We start from the raw sequence: 19904 nt of genomic DNA on the forward strand, positions 1-19904 counted from the left end.
GGGGGGGTAGCTCTGCGCAGAGACGTGGGAGAAAATTACTTGTATTCCCTGTGTGACATGAAATAGTGACAGACAAAAAATGTGAAGTGCATTTGAAGCCAGTATCTTTAATCTCTGAAATGAAGCAGTGTTTTGCTTGGATGAATGTGACCCTTAAGTCCTGTTTTGGCAATGGCGGGGAGAGTGTGAAATGAAGGGAAACTGTAATACAACTTGAACATTGTAATACAGTGTCACCAGCACCAACATTTTCTATAAGCCCTGTCATTTCTTCCTACAAAAATATTAAATATGACCTAAGCTATAAGGCCACAGTGTTGAGGCTGAGTATGTGTGTGTGTGTTTGTGTGTGTGTGTGTGTGTGTGTGTGTGTGTGTGTGTGTGTGTGTGTGTGTGTATCTGTGATATAATTTGATCGAGTCATTCTACTGTATAAATGTCTCTAATGGCAGCACTCTTCTTAATAATACATGATCCTTTTTTCTTCGTCCCTCCTCTCCATCACATCATGTACGGAGTGACGGCCACATGAGCCACCAGTCCTGATGCACTTCCTCTGTGTGCAGCAGGTCAACCAGACATAGAGAGCGTATGCAAACTGTATATAACAATAATATGATACTGAAACAAAGATGCACACAAAGGAAGACAATTGGCTACCTTCAGTAATTTGGCAAGTATGGAAAGTTATTTAGAGGTTGGAGACTATGAGCGTTTGTGGCATTATCATTTACCAAATCCATCATTGATATCCATTTTGATTTATAAAACTTACATTTGTGAAACTTCTGTTTAAGAAAGCCTCAAATCTGATATATGTTCTGATCATGAAAAGAAAAAAAAAGCCTAACAAAAAAAATCAGACTATTTCCTGGGGTGTCCTGATGTTTCAACTGTCCATTTATGGCAAAACATGCTGCGGTTAAAAATGATCACTACACAAAATAGCACAAATTGAGCCATCCTCTAAACTGCACAAAATATGCTACTATGCAGTGTTAAATCTGTCCATGTGGAGAGCATGTGTTGGAGTTTGTGGAGGATCACAGGAGCTGTAGTCAGCCAACTGAGCCACAATCTGACAAAGACATCATCGACCCAGTGGATATTTTTAATAATTGAAAATGTTATTTCGTTTTTGTTCAATATAAAATCAAAATCGTTACTCCCTAAAGTGAATCCTTCTGAGAGGATGAAGTGTGCTGGTGGTGATTCTGCTTCACCGTGCCAGGCAGCGCTCACGCTGCCTGGGCAGCTTCAGCAATGACATCTGGCAGGCTGTGCTTTTCTCCCACCAGCATTGCCGCACACTAGTTGAGAACAGACAGATGCCAAGACCAGTGTGGCAGCTCTGTCTTGCACCCTCTCTCTCTCTCTCTTTTTTTTTTTTTTTGTCTCCCAGTATACCAATCGTCTCTGATATGGGAAACATGCTGTCACATCTGGGCCTTCTAGAGAGAAAGAGAGACGTGAACGGAGTGATAATATGAAACAAAAATGGGTGGAGGGATCACCAGGGCGCACAGACAGGAACTCTCACACAGCCGCTCTCATCCACATACGGAACATACACACGTACATGTGAAATGTCACAGGCCCAAACATCAATGTGGGTGCCATGAGGATGATATCCCTTTAGGGTGACAGCTTGATAAGAAGGGTGTATTATACTGTAGCGCCAGTGCAGTGAGGTGCACGTTACATGCCGCACCCCTACCTCGTCTTTTCCGCTCTCTCCCCCTCTCATTAACCTCGCTTCTGATTGCCCCCAGGACTCCCTTGTGCTAATTAGAGGGGGGGAAATATGTCTACGATGCATGCACTCCTGTACAAACACACACATACACACACACACACACACACACACACACACACACACACACACACACACAATTTTGCGCTGCTGACAGAAAGGCTGCTGTGACTGTAGGTGTGAGAATGAAAGGCTCATCTGCTATTGTGTTTCATCTACTTTCTGAATGTGTTGGCAACTGCAGGGTTAACCCCAGCAGGTGACGGTTGGCAGCACTGTTGATTCCTTTTACACAGACAGCCTTCATCTCCGTAGTGCTCACTTCTTGATTTAGCACGGCTAAATCAAGAAGTGAGCATTTTGTCTCGACATGACACAATTAGGGCTGAACAGGATGTGTAACTGTGAATTGATCATTTCACTCACTCCCTCCCCCGTAAGTCACTTATTATATTGGATTTTGCCATAATAATCCAAACAATTTATTTCTTAATGACAAATTCAAATAGAATCAGTGGATTAAAAAAAAAAAACAATAATATCATTAACGTAATTCCTTCATGTTTTAATGAGGATTGACCTCTTGTGGTGAGATGATCAGGAGGATGCAGATTAACTGATTGCCGAGATGAATTGCTTCACACACAGACACACACACAAGGACTCGCACAATGACCGTTTCCAGCTCCTTAGCGAATTACAGCCTATTGACAGAGAAGCTGTGCAGCCTCTTCCAGCGCAGACATCTCTAATCGTACTTTGACATCTCCATTCAGGGGGCTTTTGTGTACTGGGGAGCAATTTGTGAATAAAGAAAGGGCCCATTCTCCTTTTTTTGTTTTTTTTTTTTGTTTTACGTGCTGTTAGGGACAAGCACGAGCTGACACAAACATGTTGTGGGAGTTGTACAGCAAATAGCCATTTGTACCTGGACTGGACCTAGGGAGAAGTGGGGAAGAAAGAGAAAGAGGGATGGAGAGAGGTGGAGGGGGGTAATAGATAGAGGGAGGCGGTGGGGAAATGGAGAGCGAAAGAGAGAGTATTTAAGAGCACTTGAGTGCCAGCATAGATGTAGTCACTTCTCCCAGTGGACAAAACCGGGCCCCTCTGCACCATGGCATGATTTTTCACTTTAGCAAGCACCACTCAGGACTCCTCCTTCAGTCCCCCTCTCCTTTCTCCTCTCCTCTCAGTCACTGCGTGCTTCAGTGATTCCATCATTCCCTTTCATTCACTCTGACTACAAGGGGCACAAGTGCGCACACTCACACACACGCACGCACACACACAATTTGACCCATTTGCCCCCCTGCCATGGGTAGTAAATAATTCCATTGTGAGAGCCATTAGCGAGTATCTCAAGGGTTAAGAGGGGAAATACACAGGCAGTCAGATGGGCGATTAGACAATAAGAAGATGAAATGTCTACTATTGTTTTGTTGCTTAATTGTTTCACAGAGCTCACATTAGACCTGTGGCTAATTCATATACTTAATGTCCTCTTATTTGCCCTGTTTTCTTTTTTTTTTACTCTCGAGGGCCTACATACTGTAGAGATGAAGACATTTAAACACATACACACATGTGCACAGACTCTCACACACATTATTTGTGTTGCTACCTCTCTCACATGTGGCAGCAGGTTACTCTGCCAAAATCTAATGATCAACAGACCCGGTTCCCATCACTGTTAAGGATTCAACATCCCTTCAGACTTAAGGAAATGTAAGACGCAATTATGCAAAGTATAGAGAGGGCAGAGCCAAAACTCTTCGCCTGTCCTCCTGCATTCCAACGGCAAAACCAAAACTGTTTGTGTTAATGTACTGACCTCTGTGTGTGTGTGTGTGTGTGTGTGTGTGTGTGTGTGTGTGTGTGTGTGTGTGTGTGTGTGTGTGTGTTTGGGTGTGCGTGTGTTTCTGTATGAGTCGGGCCTAAAGCAATGCAGCTTGCCATTTCACTTGAGGACTGCACCTTACATGGCTAGACCACAGTTTAGCCAGTGACATAGCCTTTTAAGAATTAGTGTCACCAAGCCAGAAACCTCACAAGGGAGACTGACTCTGAACAGTGTAATGCATCTTAATTGTGTGTGCATGTGTCTCTGTGCATGCCTTGTGTGTGTGGTGTGTGTTTATGTGTCTGTATCGCCCCCACAGCCTGCAGCCAGTCCCGTACACATGAACCTGTGGACACACTAACTGGTCCTCTGAGCCTTTAGTTCAGCCACTGTCAGAGGGATCCTTGTATTTTTCCACAGGCATGTCAGAGGATAACACAGTCCCTCTGCTGTTTCACTGACCTCCAACTACACACACACACACACACACACACACACACACACACACACACACACACACACACACACACACACACATACATCAAAGCAGCTCAGCGTAGTGCCCGGCACTGAGTTAGGGGCACACTGGCCTACTCACTCAGCAGGCCGCTGGCACACACCCCACATCTGCCTGCAGGGATTGCCAATGGCAAGCATGGCCCCTGTGTGAGTGTGTGTGTGTGTGTGTGTGTGTGTGTGTGCGTGCGTGTGTGTGTGTGTGTGTGTGTGTGTGTGTGTGTGTGTGTTCGTAAGAAAAATATAGCATATAATCTACTTATGTGACACATTTTGTGGTAGCATTAGTAAACAAGGCAATAGTTTCTATGTTTTATCATTTCAAAACTGCTTCCATTCCACCTGAAATATCAACAATTTCCACTTCTTTTCAGTCAGCCTGTGGTCTACCCTTTGGGGGAAAAAAAAACTTAGATTTTAATCATGCAATATATCAGCTAGATTCCAAGACAAGGTTCCAGTAATTTTACTGAACATTTAGGAAAAACAGAACTACACAAAAAAGGTCCAACAATTGCTAGTACCCTCGCCCACTTAATCTTCCCATTTTTCATAAACAGGGAAATTAAATTTCTTCCAGATAGCAATGTAGGCTGGGTAATGAATAGAATAAGACATTTCCAAGCCTTTCCATTTTCTAACTTTCAATACTAGCTTAGTCAGAAATTAGCATACCATACTGATTTCTTAAAAAGAAATCAGACAAACAGGTAGATGTAAATGGGTATTGGGTAGCAATGAACAAGAGTTATATGCAACATGAATTATTAAAGCACCTAGGCACATTTGCTGAGGGGAAGATATGGTGCGTGTGAATTATCTCCGATCAATATATAGAGTTTAGTGGTAACATGGTTCCTAATTACGCCCCCGTTTGACCACACGCTCACCTCTTCTCCCACCTTTTTGTTTTCTTCTCTTTACAAGCTCTGCTCCCATCCCACTCCTCCTCTGTCAGGCGCTTTGGCTAACACACAGAGCAACTATACAAGCACAATACAAATCAATGGGTTCGCACATTAACACACAGACGCACAGCAGACAAGGTGCGGGCTTCAGGACCTCTAACCCAATCACCCCTAGCCCTGCAAGTTGATCAATAGTCAGAAAAAAAAAGCATTAACAGCCCATCGCACTCTTTCCATCTCTCTCATTCTTCACTAATAATTCTTTCGATGTTGTCTCTCTCACTCCTTCCCCTTTTCTTCTGCGGCAGAGAGGAAAGTTTATTTCCCAGAGCTCCTTAGAAATCCCAGAAGCCTGTATGCCCCCATCTCACCTCCAAGCCACAGCCAGACACCCTGTTAAAGGATATTACTATCATTACCCCCCTCCCTCCATCCCAACAAGACTCAGACAGAACCTGGACATTAGCTAATCCATACTTATTGCATCTGGGTTCCTCTCACTGCCTTGTAATTCGTATGGAGAGACATATTAGCACGACATATTAGGCTGGCAACAGGTCTACGAGGTGAGATGCTGCACTGACACTGAATTGACTTAGCCGGAGCCTCGTGGGATGTTGTAGGGCACTGCTGCTAGCTGACGACTCGGGCCCAGTCTGCCTGTATTGAGTTTCTGTGATGGCTGTTTAGCTTGTGGTGCTACACAGGGCAGAGAGGGGGAATGGAAGGTGCTCCGGCTCATTGCATTTACTGACAGGAACCCTGCAGACCACAAGGCTATAGAGATCAATAGCATTGCACTGCACAGCACTGCCAGACCAGGCTAGACGCAAACATAGGAAGATTGCGTTACACATAGGCTGGAATCAGGACAAGCCTACAGTGATATCAACGCAGCAAAAACACATTCAATTTGTACTCAAATTCATTTTCTGATGCAACATCACATCCCCTTTTCAGACAACGTCAATATAAACACCACTGTACATTCATGCAAACACAATAACGTAATCTGTCCCCAAATCTGATCGACACGCGCACACAGGTTATGTTTTTGTCTGGTGATTCTGGGCCTAAACCTCCAGGGGGGCCCTGCATCCCCTCTCTGAACAAACAGAGCAGCGGCTTGCTTCACTTCCCCAAAGTCACCGGGGCCAAACCCAGACATTGTGTGGCTCACCGGCCTGCTGACACGGCCACCCATCCTGCCAGGGATTTGCCGCTGGGTCATAGAGTTGACATTTATTAAAGGAAGTTGCATGGAGAGTTACGGGGAGTTGACAGTCCTCTCGTCACGTCGCACTTCAGAACTCAGAAACCTGCACGGTACACACCCCTCTCTGTTTCCAACAATAAAAGAAACAATGAAACTGTTAAGCACTGTATGACCCTCCCAGGGCCCACTACAATGAGAATGACAGCTTTCATTTCCCTGACTAGTGCCACTGGAGTTTGGAGTTCCTCCCTTGGTATTTCAACTTATAACCATTTTCAAAAAGGACCCCCTCACATCTAGAAGGGTATAAAATAAAGATGTTTGATCATCACCAGATATTTAAATCTTATAAAAACTAACAACACATACACACACCCTTCTAATCACATGCAAAAACAAAAGCCTATATGTTGAAATTACTCTTAAGTGGGTAGAATGAATGATTGTGAATGAATATTTGTGGGCCACAAGGGAGAATGCAAAGCTTAGTGGACCATGAGGAACAATGAAAATCTAAAAGGGAGAAGTCAAGTGAAATGGATTGAGTGTGTTGAGGACCAGATGTGCCGTGGATGGATCAAACATCTGCTGGTTCTGCAAGGCCTCAACGGTCTTGAATGACCCCCATCATCTCAACTTTCTCACTATGACTCCTAGTAAACCTTTTGTTCTTCACTATCTGCCCCCTCATATAGATCAAAAGTTGTTTTAGTGAGTGTTTGATTTTATTCTGAGCATCCAAATTAAAAGGTATTCATCTGATCTTACAAATGTACAGGGATTAAAAAACATTCAGATTTTACAGTGCAGATTTGATTTTTTTCTGTTATTGTTCTCAAGTCTGTGTTTTGATGGTCTAGAGCTTTTCTTGGTGTATAAGTTACAGTACAAAGAAGCAGCACCAGATGGTAATGGTGTTTATTTTTGCAGTAAGTAATCACCATTCTGGAACTTATGACAGTAGACAGGCCCAGGGACCTGGAACCATGCCCCGAGAGACCTGAGCACCACTTCCTGTCGTACCCACATGATCACAGACGCACACATATGCGATCACACATACACACACACATACTCATGCACACATAAACATGAACATCCTCTCGGCCGCTGGTGATGTGAGCCCCTGGGCCACAGGGATAGATGTGTTCTGGCACATAGGTTGGGGGAGTGTGAATTACACTGCAGCCACACTGGCACCCTCCGCCTCCAAGATGAATGAGCCAACTTACATGCCAGGCAACAATTCCAGTGAGGCAGTTTAAAAACAGGGAGACTTCACCGTGTGTGATTTGGGACCATTTTACTCACTCAGTGCACTATTTCACTCTGATAAAACAACAGTACACACTAACGCACTTCTTACATTCAGCCTTAGGTTTAATTTACAGTAATGTTATTAGTCTGTCTTTCTCTCTTTCTTTCCAAGTCTGTGTCGAGAAAAATGTCTTTAACAACATATTTGCAAGGTGCTAAACTAGACAGAGAAATAATTAACTTATTACCATAATTTAAAATATCCATTTCACTCACTTAATTATTTAATTATAAATGTGGCTAATAATTAAACTTACTACAACTACTTTTAACCCAAATTATAGCCTTTAATATATATATATATATATATTTTTTTTTTTAAACTTTCCTAAATACATGCATGAAAGTGGAAATTGCACATCCAAATTTTCTCATAAATGTATCAATGTCTAGAAAAACTAAAATAATACTGGGTGGGTGCAAACCTTTCTTATTTGAATTTTTATACTTTAAATTTTAAAATGGAAATGAAAAGGCTTGCTAAAACAAAGGTTCTTTAGTAATTTGGTCAATTTTATAATGCATTATATTTTGTAGCTTGAATACATTACGAACTATTTTAGTCCTTATATTTTATTTTATTTCTTTCTAGGATGTCAAAAATCCCCCAGTACTGTCTCTCTTTATAAAGTGTGTACATAATATTGTACAAAACTCACCATATATTATTTTTCAAATACAGATAAAAAAAAAAGCGACTTGCAGCGACTTCTACTTTATTAGACAGTTCAACAGAGTAATAAAAATTGATTTAAATTACAAGATGTTAAATTTGCATGGTCGGCTGCCGGGCCAACTAAACCATCACGACATACTGCATAAAAAAATTTGAGCACTTGTCCAGCACTCACAGCAGACAAACACTAAGATTATACACTGCTATAAGGACTGATTTACGATTGCCAAGTCCTGAGCAACATCTTGTTGCCAATTCTCCAAATAGTCTGTATCACAGATTCCTAGTTAACATGACAGACACAGACTCCTTTGGGGCACCCAGACCCCCTAGTGGCCCTTCCTCCATATGTGAGCCAGGGCAGCAGTGAAATACTGTCGGGGAAAGGAGTGGGGTGGAGGGAAGGTACCAGAGAGAGAGAGAGAGAGAGAGAGAGAGAGAGAGAGAGAGAGAGACAGAGAGAGAGAGGCTCGAGTTAATGGTCTTGCATCTTCCTGGCAGCATGTCAATAATGGCTCTGATCACATTAAGTAAAGAGTCCATTAGCTTATTCTCTTTCCTCCTGCATGCTCCATAGCAAAAACACAGGAGAAAGCTGAAAAGCTCCTCTAATGCAGTGTGTCTGTGTGTTACAGACACCTCTGTCTGTTCCCAGCTAGACCAAAACAAAACGACTTGGAAGGTTTACCTACGCTGTAATCCATTATCCATTCAAATCTATTTCCATTTACACAGTGACATGAAAGTGATGTGTGGATTATTTTGATAGTGTGAAGATGAGTGTTACACCCCAGGAAGTATCGAGGAAAATTCAGGAAGAGTGTAATGCATTTTTGTTGTACATTCAAACTATTCAAAACCTTGTATGCAGAATAGCCTGAAACAACTTGTCACATATGGGTTTTATGAGCTGGAGCCCTAATGTAAAGTTTTCATCTGCAATAAATACAAGTTTATGCTTTTCTAAGTTTCACCTTTTTTGAAGCATCATTACTTACCAAAGACTGTGTTCACTACCCATTACTAGCCTCAGGATATAATGCGTAAAGGGGCGGGTATTACACAAAAGAGAAACAGAAATGACTGATACATCAAGACACAGTACAAACATGTAACAATGTGGCCAAAGAGCAAATTGTGAGCATATGTTAATGCACCTTCTCTGCACCGGCCTCTTGCCAAAATAGTAATCAAGACAAAGGAGATGTGATATAAGAGGGAGAGAAAAGCAGGTTGTCAGCCCCCTCCCTTGCATCTCTACCAACACACACACACTGGACAGACAGACCATTTCTCAGCTGCTTCACTGCTCTCCATTGGCCCTGGAGGGAGCACAGCGGCCCCCACATCTGTCTCCCAGGCCCACGACAGACCTGGCTGCTGCATCCAGACCCAGGAGATCACACGAATCATCCTCAATTAATGTGAACCATCAGGCGTTCCCTCGCTGCTTCCATCACTCCACCCCTCTTCTCTGAGGCATCCCCTCTAGCTCAGTGCTAGGTCCGCTGAGTTTTACACATTGACCGTGGCTACGGTTCCTTAGCACAGTTGGGTGAGGCAAGCCAACGTTATTGTGTATGCTTTGTGAAAAGAGACAGGGAATCAATACATCAGTCCAGACCCAGACGCTGCTCACATGTAAGTGCTGCGAGGCGGTTCTTCAGAGGTTCTGAACTCAGAGAACAGTCGACTTTGCTCTGCAGCGCACCGGGGCCTGAAATGGCTTCCATGTGCTGCCCCATCTGCACCTCTGCTGGGCTGTGGCCAAAAGACTGTCCTTTCCACTTTTTAAAGATGCAGAGGGACAGCTTTAAAACAAAAAGGGGTGGTGATGATGGTGGTGGAGGTCAGGCGGGGTTGGATGAATCAGAGTTTAGGAGACCTTTTTAAAAATGGCAGGTTTGTTTTCAAAAACAGATAATGAAAAAAGACAAGTCAGTGGGAAAAGAAACGGGAACTGTTTACTAAAGGCCACCTGGAACCTAGGATGTGCCAGATTGTGACTCACCCGTCTGTGGTAAAGTCCTCTATAATAACCCCTCCTGATCCCCCTCCCCATCCTTGCAGTCTGCAACTGCACTATAAATCTCACTCCAGTCGATTAGTGTGCCCTTAGCAACAACTAACACACAGTCATGAATTTTTAACCAAAGCCATGAGTTAAATCAGGTTGAGAGGTGAAGGCAGGGTATCTCGCGGCCTGTTGGTTGATCAGTGTGTCTGGCCCGGCGAAATAAGCCCTGTGGCTTCTTCACATTTACTCACAGCAGAGCCCAGCAAGCAGTCCTCTCTGGCAGTCATGAGCATAATATTGACCAAGGCAATGCCCTTTGCATGGTTGTTAATTGAATTATAAAGTAGGAATCAAACTTGAATAGATCTGTTCCAAGTTGTAATCAGCAACATGAGCTGGTACAGAGGGTCCTGTCTGGACTTTATTGAATCACCTGTGTTTCCATCTCAGCTGTCTTTTAAAGGGGTTGACGTTATATGGAAAACAGGATTTGGCAAGTCTAACTTTTGTGTCTATGTAGGTACATATGCTCTTCCACTTTCCTCCATTTAAATAAATGGCTGCCATCTTTTAACAATTAAAGATTGTGACTATTGCATTTGTTGTATATAATTAAGCTATTGGTGTGCACAAATGAACATCAGCGACAGTAAAATACGATATAACATTGTTTTCAGCTGCTGTTTTATCTCCTGTATCTCATTTACCACCAAAACTGCACAAACAGTCACTTATTAAAACCAGACTACTATCAGCGAGGCATCAAGGCTGATCTGTAAGACTTTGCACAATACTACTAAGAGTATCTCAGAGAGACAATGTGGGAAAGTTTCTAAAACAGATGTGAATTTGTTTGGCTGCTATTTGTTATTTTTTGCAATCTAATGTATTGAAAGACACCTGTAAACCACACAATACTGCCATAGATTTCTTTTTCTTGTACTTATTTCAAAAAAGCTCAGTTAAGTTAAGTGATAGTTTATTTAGTGAAATGCCTGGTACTGTTATAAGATACCGCAAGGTGACGTAATTGATTGTTCCCCAGAGAGACTACTCTGTCCATCTGATGATAGGATGACATGATTTTACTGTTGACCACTGAACTATATGTCTATGTACAGTAGATTATCTTCTTGCTGTGGAGAAGAAGAAGTTATTGCTTGTGCAGTTTAGAAAACATCCAACATCTAAGGTAGATACACAAGGTCACATCCATAGTAACGCATTCTTTTGATGCGCAGAACATAAAGGAGGAATTTACAATGATCACACAGTGCAAATTTCAACCTCTATGATTCTTACAAATGTCCTCCACCCACGTCTGGACGTAGCTACTGATTTCCCTGAGGTCCATCACAGGGGAAGAAGTAGAGCTGGTTGTTCACACATGACCTCTGACCTGCCACTGGGGATCCAATGGGGGAGCAGCCTATGTCTTGGGAGCTCCTGCCCTGTGATGTGATGGCTCCAGGCAGTGGGCTTTGCGTGAACCCATCCCCCACGATACCCCTTGCCACTAGATCCTCTGCATTATTCATACGGCCCGATATGGTGTGGGGTGGGGCGGGGGAGAAACAGAATATGGAAAAGGAAGCGCCAAGGTTCAAGACCTTCTCAGATCACAAGGAACTTCTGCTTAACCTCCCCTGAAGTGGCGAACACAGGGATAGAGCAGTTTTTTAAAGGAACTGGATCTGAAAGCAGGACTGGAGATCAATGGGGATTCCCTCGAGGCGCGGTGGAGATCGCATTCACTGCAAGGTGATTGTTGAATCAATGTGGTTCCCATGGTTCACTTTGCCATTGTGAGAACTGATCCTCCTAGTGCAACTGTCTCATGATCAGTTGAACTGCTGTGATGTTAATGTGGGACCAGTGTAGCTGTCATTCTACAAAGATGTACACAATTGCACATCATGCCAGTAAATGTAAGTATCGTGGATGTTATGTGAGAAAGGCTCTATGTGAGTTGGAGATCTCCCATTTGATCTAGTGTATACAGGCACAGGTCAATACGTTGTTTTAATAGCTAATATTTTCCTTTTTTTGCTGTGTGCTTAGCATAGCATCTCTCTTCATGCTTGCCAAATAGACTCAGCCACTGAGTATGATAGGTGATGATTAGTGAAAAGCGTATACATGTTAAGCTGCTAATCCCAAATGCACACTATGCAACCTAACAACGCTTCACACCCTGGCTCTTAATACAGCCCGGCATACAACCTGCTAATTGCATAATTGCCTGATTTGTTTTAACTGACAGTAGTGCCCTGGTCCATGACAAGGCCATCATTTGCTCATCCTCATTGTCAGCAATTACCAAGGTGGATACCCGACTACACACCCACTACACAACATTCAGCGCCACAGTATTAGAGACAGCCATGAATTAAGAATGCATCGCAGCGGCAGAGAGATGAATAAATACAGCCGTTGCTAGATTAATTCTGAGAGACATGGAGGCAGGCAGATAAAATAAACTAACAGCAGCAGGCTGTCCACCAGATAAAGTGGGTACCCTATCGTCTCTCTTCTGTAATTACTGGCTAATAGTCATTAACCTGGCAAACAGAGGTTTAGCTGTATTGTTTAAAGGACTCTGGGATGCATAATGACAGACTAATATGTCATAGCACTGGTGGAGATGGGGGAGGGGTGGATTAATGAGATTTTCCTGGAGGGAGTGTACAAGAAGAGGTGGGGCACGCCTGGAAAATATAGGGGAAAGAGGGCCACATTAAGCTAATTGGAAGATGAGTGCCTACTTGTAAAAGTGCTTCTAATGGCATATTTGTTTCTCTCACAGCATCACAAGGCTAATGCAGGGGAGTGGAGTTGTGAGACTTACTGTGGTAAGGACTACAGGGTCCTCTGTTTGTCTACAAATGTGTGTCAACACACTTTAGATAAGTCACTCTCGTACAATTCATGCATTTTTTTTTTTTTTTTTACACCTTTGCTCGTTTATAATTTTTTATGGGGGTTATCTGCATTAAGCATTTTTGTCTGGAAATGAAGATAAATCCAGTGTCATGAATGAGGTACTGCAATGATATTTAACAAACAGCCGTGTATTGAAAGGTTCTTGTCATAAAAACCAGTAGTAGTTTTCACAGAGACTGAGTTATCAGGTTTGTCCCTTCACATCCTTTTCTTGGCCGATTTGTTCCATTTTTGAATTTGTATCGACTCTCTGCTCTAAGCCCGACCCCAGCCTCAATGCTTGTTGACTGGCCTCCAAAACTCAATTGACCAAGTGAACGAGGAGGGCTTGGAGAGCGTCCTCTAGCCTCCTCACAGGGTCCTGTGCATAGCAGAACTGTTGACCTGTTCTGACAGCTCGCTGGCCCCTCCACGCACTAATGCTTTGCAGTTTGGCCTGTGTCACTGTGTTTTGGCTTTTGTTTAACTTCATGTGTAGGGAAGTGAAGGCACGGGGTCGGACTACTAGAGGATAAAATAAATGTCTAAACCCTGTTTTTCTCCAGTCAGTGATTGCAACAGGTGTGGATCACTGTGTGTGAATTTGATGGGCGGCACTGGTCAAGCCATATTTTTGATGTGTGTAAAAATGCAAAGCTTTTTATAGTTTTTACTTAATGATTTGACTTAATTCTCGAGACTAATCCCTCACACTTATTAATGGAGCTCCTATTAAGATTACCTAATTTTTGGGAGCTTGTGGTTCTTATTAATGTTATTTCAATCTTAATTTGAAGAGCAAACATCAAAGTGGGGCAGCTTGGAAAGTGATATTAAGAGGTCTTAAACTGGCTTAAATTGAGTTAAACGTGGCCTACGAATGATCCCAAAAATGCAAGTACTCCCTATTGCTATTTGCTGCAGCAGACACCCTATTCGTAGGAATTATACACTTAAATTTTACTTCCATTTTTCTACTAATCAGAGTTGTAATTGTAGGCTAGTGTATTTAAATGTAACACTCACAAATTAATCTTTTTTGTCACTAGAAAATATCAAAGACTGCTCCACTTCTTAGAACTACAATTTCTTAAGAAATGTTCTGGTTGTGGAACTATTTAAAGATTCACTTTCTAATTTGCTTTCATTTTTTGTTTCAATTAAATCAAATGGAAGTACTAATGCCCAGATGGCCATGCAGTATGAAATAATAGTGCCCAGGCTAGAATTTAAAGTCATACCTCCAGGCAAAAACTCCAGAGCGCACACAGAATGAAAGTGTAAAATGTTTTTTAATGTATATTTAACAACAAATACCCCAGTGACTATTGATGTTTCGTCTCAGAAGAATCTATTTCTCCAGTATATCTGAGGGCATGATATGAAACCACTCACACTTTTATTTTCTCTGTTTTTCTGCTCTTCTTCCTCTGTGTCTCTCCCTTACTATCTCTCTTTCGCTGTCTCTCCTAAAACATTTATCTTCTGTTTTCTCCTTACAGGCCCTTTGTGCTTTGTGATGTTGGTTTTTACAGCTTTTTACTCACCAGAGTTGCCATTTATGTTTTATAGATGCCAGCAGCTAGGAGCACATTTGAAATGTTACCATTTCACTGTGACTAATTGTCATCGCTTGTGTTGCTCCCTTGATGTCACTTGTGTCTGGTCCCCCAGGAACCCGTGTGTGAATTGCAGTATTTACACTGTCTCTCTCCCTCTTTCTTTCATCTATTTTTATCTTGTTCACACGAACACTCATACCATCTTATATAACAACAGCTGTGGCAGCATTTATACAGTATGAGTATAATTTTGTGAAGAGTTCTGTCATCAGTGCTATGAAGCAGCAAAAGATGTGGGTTCATACACAGGGACAAAAGTACTGGGTCAAACATTCATTGCCTCAAACTTAGTAGCTCAACCACAAAGTCAATTCAGAATCCCTTGCCATCTCTTGATGGTTGACAATGTGCACATTTTCATGGAGTCTAAGCTTTTTATTTTTCAACCATGAATAGCACATCTCCGAAAGACTCTGGCCAAGTAAAGTGTTGTATTTGGAATAATGCCACAGTCCCATTGGAGTAGTTCTGGTCTCTTAGGATGGAAACAGCAGAACACAGGAACAGGAAATCCAAAGTGTTGTTATAAATAATCTATTGTTATTATTTGTTATTTTACATTTTTGCCCTTTTTCAGCCACTGTCAACTAAAATGCATCATTAGTTAAGAGTGACTGTAATGCCATGGTCATTTATTAAAAAGTACTTCATCATTAATATTTAAGGTGAAACAGGTTGTACATCCTTTAAACCTTACTTACATAATGACATGATAAATATTTAAGGTAACACAGGTTATACATCCTTTGGACTTCAGTAACATAAAAGCATGATAAATATGCAAAGGAACACAAGCTCAATGTCACTGTCAAGGCATCCTGCAACACAACCTTAAATAAACATGAGTTTTTCCTCTTTGAATGTCCATAGCCATTCCCTAATACATAGTGTAGCAGTCCCATCCTCCCTCAAGCCTTTCACGGCCTCAGAGACAGAGAACACACAGAAAAAATCCTGCCAACCAAGGTGCGATTAGTGGCTTGCATTAATTATTCTATTATTTCTGTTACCCACTTTTTCTCTGGCTCACACAATTTTGTAAATATCCCTAGGTACCGTTTGTGTACAGAGGGAGTTATAGCAAGAGTCCATGTCTTTTACAAAGCTGTTTTACTGAGTCTCACATCCCTACAGTTCTGGAAGTCACATAGACTTACTGATAGCCCCACCTCAGTGATTTTGATTTGTTTGCTTGAGACTCAATTAAACTCTTGCCTACTCTCATCATTGTGTGATTAATGATCACATTTGTAGGGCTGGCTTATAGAAAAAAGTAGATGGGAAAGAATGACAGGGGAGGGGGGAGATTTACTTACATGTCGCTCCAGGGGCCTCTGAATTTCATGAGCAGAAAAGCTTGCCCTTACAAACTAACCCCTGCTCTATCTTTTCCTTTGACCACACTGATTATTCACAATCAATAATGGTTTGTATTTTTGTCTTCTCTCTTGTCTCTTCTGGGGCATCTAGGATGCTGCAGGCAAGGTGCTGGACCGCTGGACCATCATGTCCAGAGAAGAAGAGATCATCACCCTACAGCAGTTCCTTCGCTTTGGTGAGACCAAGTCCATTGTGGAGCTGATGGCCATTCAGGAGAAGGAAGGTCAGGCAGTAACAGTTCCCTCCTCCAAGACAGACTCCGGTATTAGGACATTCATTGAAAGCAACAACAGGACCCGCAGCCCTGGACTCCTGACACATCTGGAAAACAGTAGCCCATCGAGCATTCACCATTTCGAGAATATTCCCAATAGCTTAGCCTTCCTCCTTCCCTTCCAGTACATCAACCCAGTCTCTGCCCCCATGCTCGGCTTGCCCCCTAATGGCCTGCCTATGGAGCAGTCTGCCCTCCGGCTCCGGGAGCCCAGCCTGCCAAACCAAGGTGAACAGGTGGAGACCAGTGAGTCAGAAGTGTCTCTGTCACCCTTTCGCACAGGCCAGAGTCCTAGCCGTGGAGCCATGGGAGCCATTAACAACAACATTGAACCCAAGACAGAGCCCAACAACAGGGCATCACCCATCTCGCCAACCCCTTCTACCCAGCAAGCTCAGCAACAGCAGCAACAGCACACACAGCTCCAGCAGCAACAGGGCCAACAGCAGTCCCAAAATCAACCTCAGCAACCCAACAGCTTGAGTGACCATCAGGTCCACCACCACTTTGTAAAGGATGAGCAGTCTAAAACCATCACCCATCCCTCCTTTTCCTCCAAGATGCATCGCATGCGCCGCATGGGAGCCACTTCACGTAAGGGTCGCGTGTGCTGTAACTCTTGTGGCAAAACCTTTTATGATAAAGGCACACTTAAGATACATTATAATGCTGTACATTTGAAGATCAAACACCGTTGCACCATTGAGGGTTGCAATATGGTCTTCAGCTCACTTCGCAGCCGCAACCGTCACAGTGCCAACCCCAATCCGCGATTGCACATGCCCATGCTGCGCAATAACCGCGACAAGGACCTCATTCGTGCCAATTCAACCACTGGCACACCCGTCATCTCAAGCACCAAGAATGGTGGCTTCACACTCACCAGCCCTGGAAGGCCACCACTGGGCTTCACTACTCCACCAGTAGACCCTATGCTTCAGTCACCCCTGCAAAGTCCACTGGTGTTCCCCTCCCTGAAGTCAGTGCAGCCAGTCCAGCCAGTACCCCCATTCTACCGTACACTCTTGTCCCCTGCTGATCTCGTCAGTCCTCCAGTGTCACTTCCCACCAGCCCCATCCTGCCCACCACCACTAACAGTACCACCCTAATGGACCAGCAGCAGCAGATCCTGGCTGCTGCAGCTGTGGCTTCACATAATAATGTTCATGTGTCAGAGGCTGGACCTATGTCCCACCGCTTACCTACGCCAACAGCCAATCAGGACCTCACTGGTGGCAGCAGTGACCCTACACCGAAAAAGAAGCCTCGTAAATCTAGCATGCCTGTGAAGATTGAGAAGGAAGTGATTGATGTGGCAGATGAGTACGATGACAAAGATGAGGATGACGATGATAACATGCACCAAAATCACCACCATCACCAGTCATCCCTTCTTCACAACAATATCAAAATGAATGGAAATTGTCACAGCAACAACAGTGGCAGTGGTACTGGGAACCACAGTGGTGGTAGTGGACAGCAATCCCCTTCTCAAGATGAGATGAGCCCTGGATTAGCTCTGAGAGGCATGATGAGACAGAGTGAAGATGAATGCCGGGAAGGGACTGGTAGCGACAGCAGGGGTGGAAATGATCTGCGAGGCTCTGGTGAGCTACGTTGCATGGACAGCTTCACCTCTGAGGATCAGGACCATGAGAGGGACTTTGAGAATGAGTCTGAAACCTCTGATTCCAAGATGTTCTACCGTGATGAGCTCATGGATGTGGAGGAACAGCAAAAACACAGCAGGGGTGGAAGGGGTCTGGACAAGGATCATGACGATGAGGGTGGTGAGGAAGCCCATTTGAGAAAGGAAATGGAAGGCAAGTGCCATTCATCACCCTCCCCTCATCAGCCCCCTATCAAGATCAAGGAAGAACTCAACGATCCTACTTATGACATGTTCTGCATGGGCCAGTATGGCCTGTATAATGGAGGCATGGCAGCAGCTGCTGCCGCTGCTGCAAGTATGGCAGCCCTGCATGAGAGCTTCATCTCTTCGATGGGCTACGGTGCCAGCCCACCCAAATTCCCTTCTTCTCAATCACCAGAGGGGGATCCATGCTCAAGTCCTGACCCCAAGATCTGCTATGTTTGTAAGAAGAGCTTCAAGAGCTCCTATAGCATGAAACTGCACTACAAGAATGTGCATCTCAAAGAGATGCATGTGTGCACTGTGGCTGGCTGCAATGCTGCTTTCCCTTCCCGGCGGAGCCGAGACAGGTTAGTGCTAGAACTTGGTGATGTTTCCTTTTTATTTTAATATAATTGCAAAAGTCGCAGGTAGGTTCAGTAGAAATGTTTAATTCAGTATTTATTATCTTCTATATTTTATGTAATGGCACTACATACATCTACAGAATATAATTCTTTTTAAGTATTTTTGTGAGATATGGGTTTTCATTTGATGTTAATAAAACAGGATTAAATTGCAGTATTTCATTACTGTATGACATTTCCTTGCATAGGCTATCACTTAACATCTGTTAGCTAATGGAATACTGAAAAATGAATTCAGGGACATCTGCTCCTTGTCAACTCAAAGTTCAGAAGAGTAGGGTGTCAGGATGAGAAACACACACACACACACACACACACACACACACACACAAACACACACATACTTTCATACAAGCACCAGGTTGTATCCATCAACCCTCCAGCAGCAGTGTGTTGTTTACCTGCCCTTACTACCCCACCTTGTCACAGGGAAGTGAAGGCGCATATATTAACATAGACAGCGGTTTGTCAAACCACTGCATTTATTAGCGCATTAGGAGGTGAGGCTAGCCATGCTCACCTGGGCTTGTTAGCACATATCAGTCCCACACACTCAGAATATATATACAGCAGTAGAACTGGCAGCAGATTGATGATGGAGATACATACACATCACAAGTGCCCTTGGCTAGTACAGGATCCAGAAGGGTTTAAACTGTTTGCAGCATGGGAGTGACTTTCAAGTGTTAAATTAGCCAGCATTCAGTCATGCTTAATAAGTAGAATTTCTATGTCACAATCCTTTATAGCTAAAATTGTATCCATTAGTGCTAGTTTTATTAGACAAATTAAATAGCTATCAGAATAAATGTGAATTAATATTTTAAGGTGACACAGACAATCATATTCAACAACCATGGTTACTTGGCTGAGTTATCCAGTCACTCAGCACAGCAGGCACATAATGTAAAACCTTGAAACAAATTGTAAATACCCCCTGCCCATCTAAAATACACAGCACTCATGCTCACACTCTTTCTCTTTAATAGAACTCAGCTGCTCTACATAAGTTTTTATTCACTCCAAAAAAAAAAAAAATTATTAAAGTGAGACTTTAATTTTAGTAAGGGGCAAGTTGCAACTTACTGCATGCTTCCAAATCGCAAACAAATCTTCCCAGGTGGAGCTTTAAATTTTTCTTCAGTGTTTTGTCTCGCCCACACACTGGCTCTGCCCCCCCCC

At 43.2% G+C, this 19904-nt stretch overlaps 1 protein-coding gene across 3 annotated transcripts in view; it reads left to right on the forward strand.

The window, feature by feature from the left end:
• Positions 1 to 19904, forward strand: part of bnc2 (basonuclin zinc finger protein 2) — a 164339-nt gene that overhangs the window by 135897 nt on the left and 8538 nt on the right. For all 3 annotated transcript variants that reach the window (XM_087179824.1, XM_023428211.2, XM_023428212.2), the window contains one exon: positions 16258 to 18665. In XM_087179824.1, coding sequence (XP_087035950.1) covers positions 16258 to 18665 — 2408 coding nt within the window. The remainder of the gene's footprint in view (positions 1 to 16257; positions 18666 to 19904) is intronic.

This window comes from Seriola lalandi, unplaced genomic scaffold, assembly GCF_002814215.2.
Source record: "Seriola lalandi dorsalis isolate HSWRI2012SDOR001 ecotype SW California unplaced genomic scaffold, Sedor1 jcf7180002054872, whole genome shotgun sequence".
NCBI classification, from domain to species: Eukaryota; Metazoa; Chordata; class Actinopteri; order Carangiformes; family Carangidae; genus Seriola; species Seriola lalandi.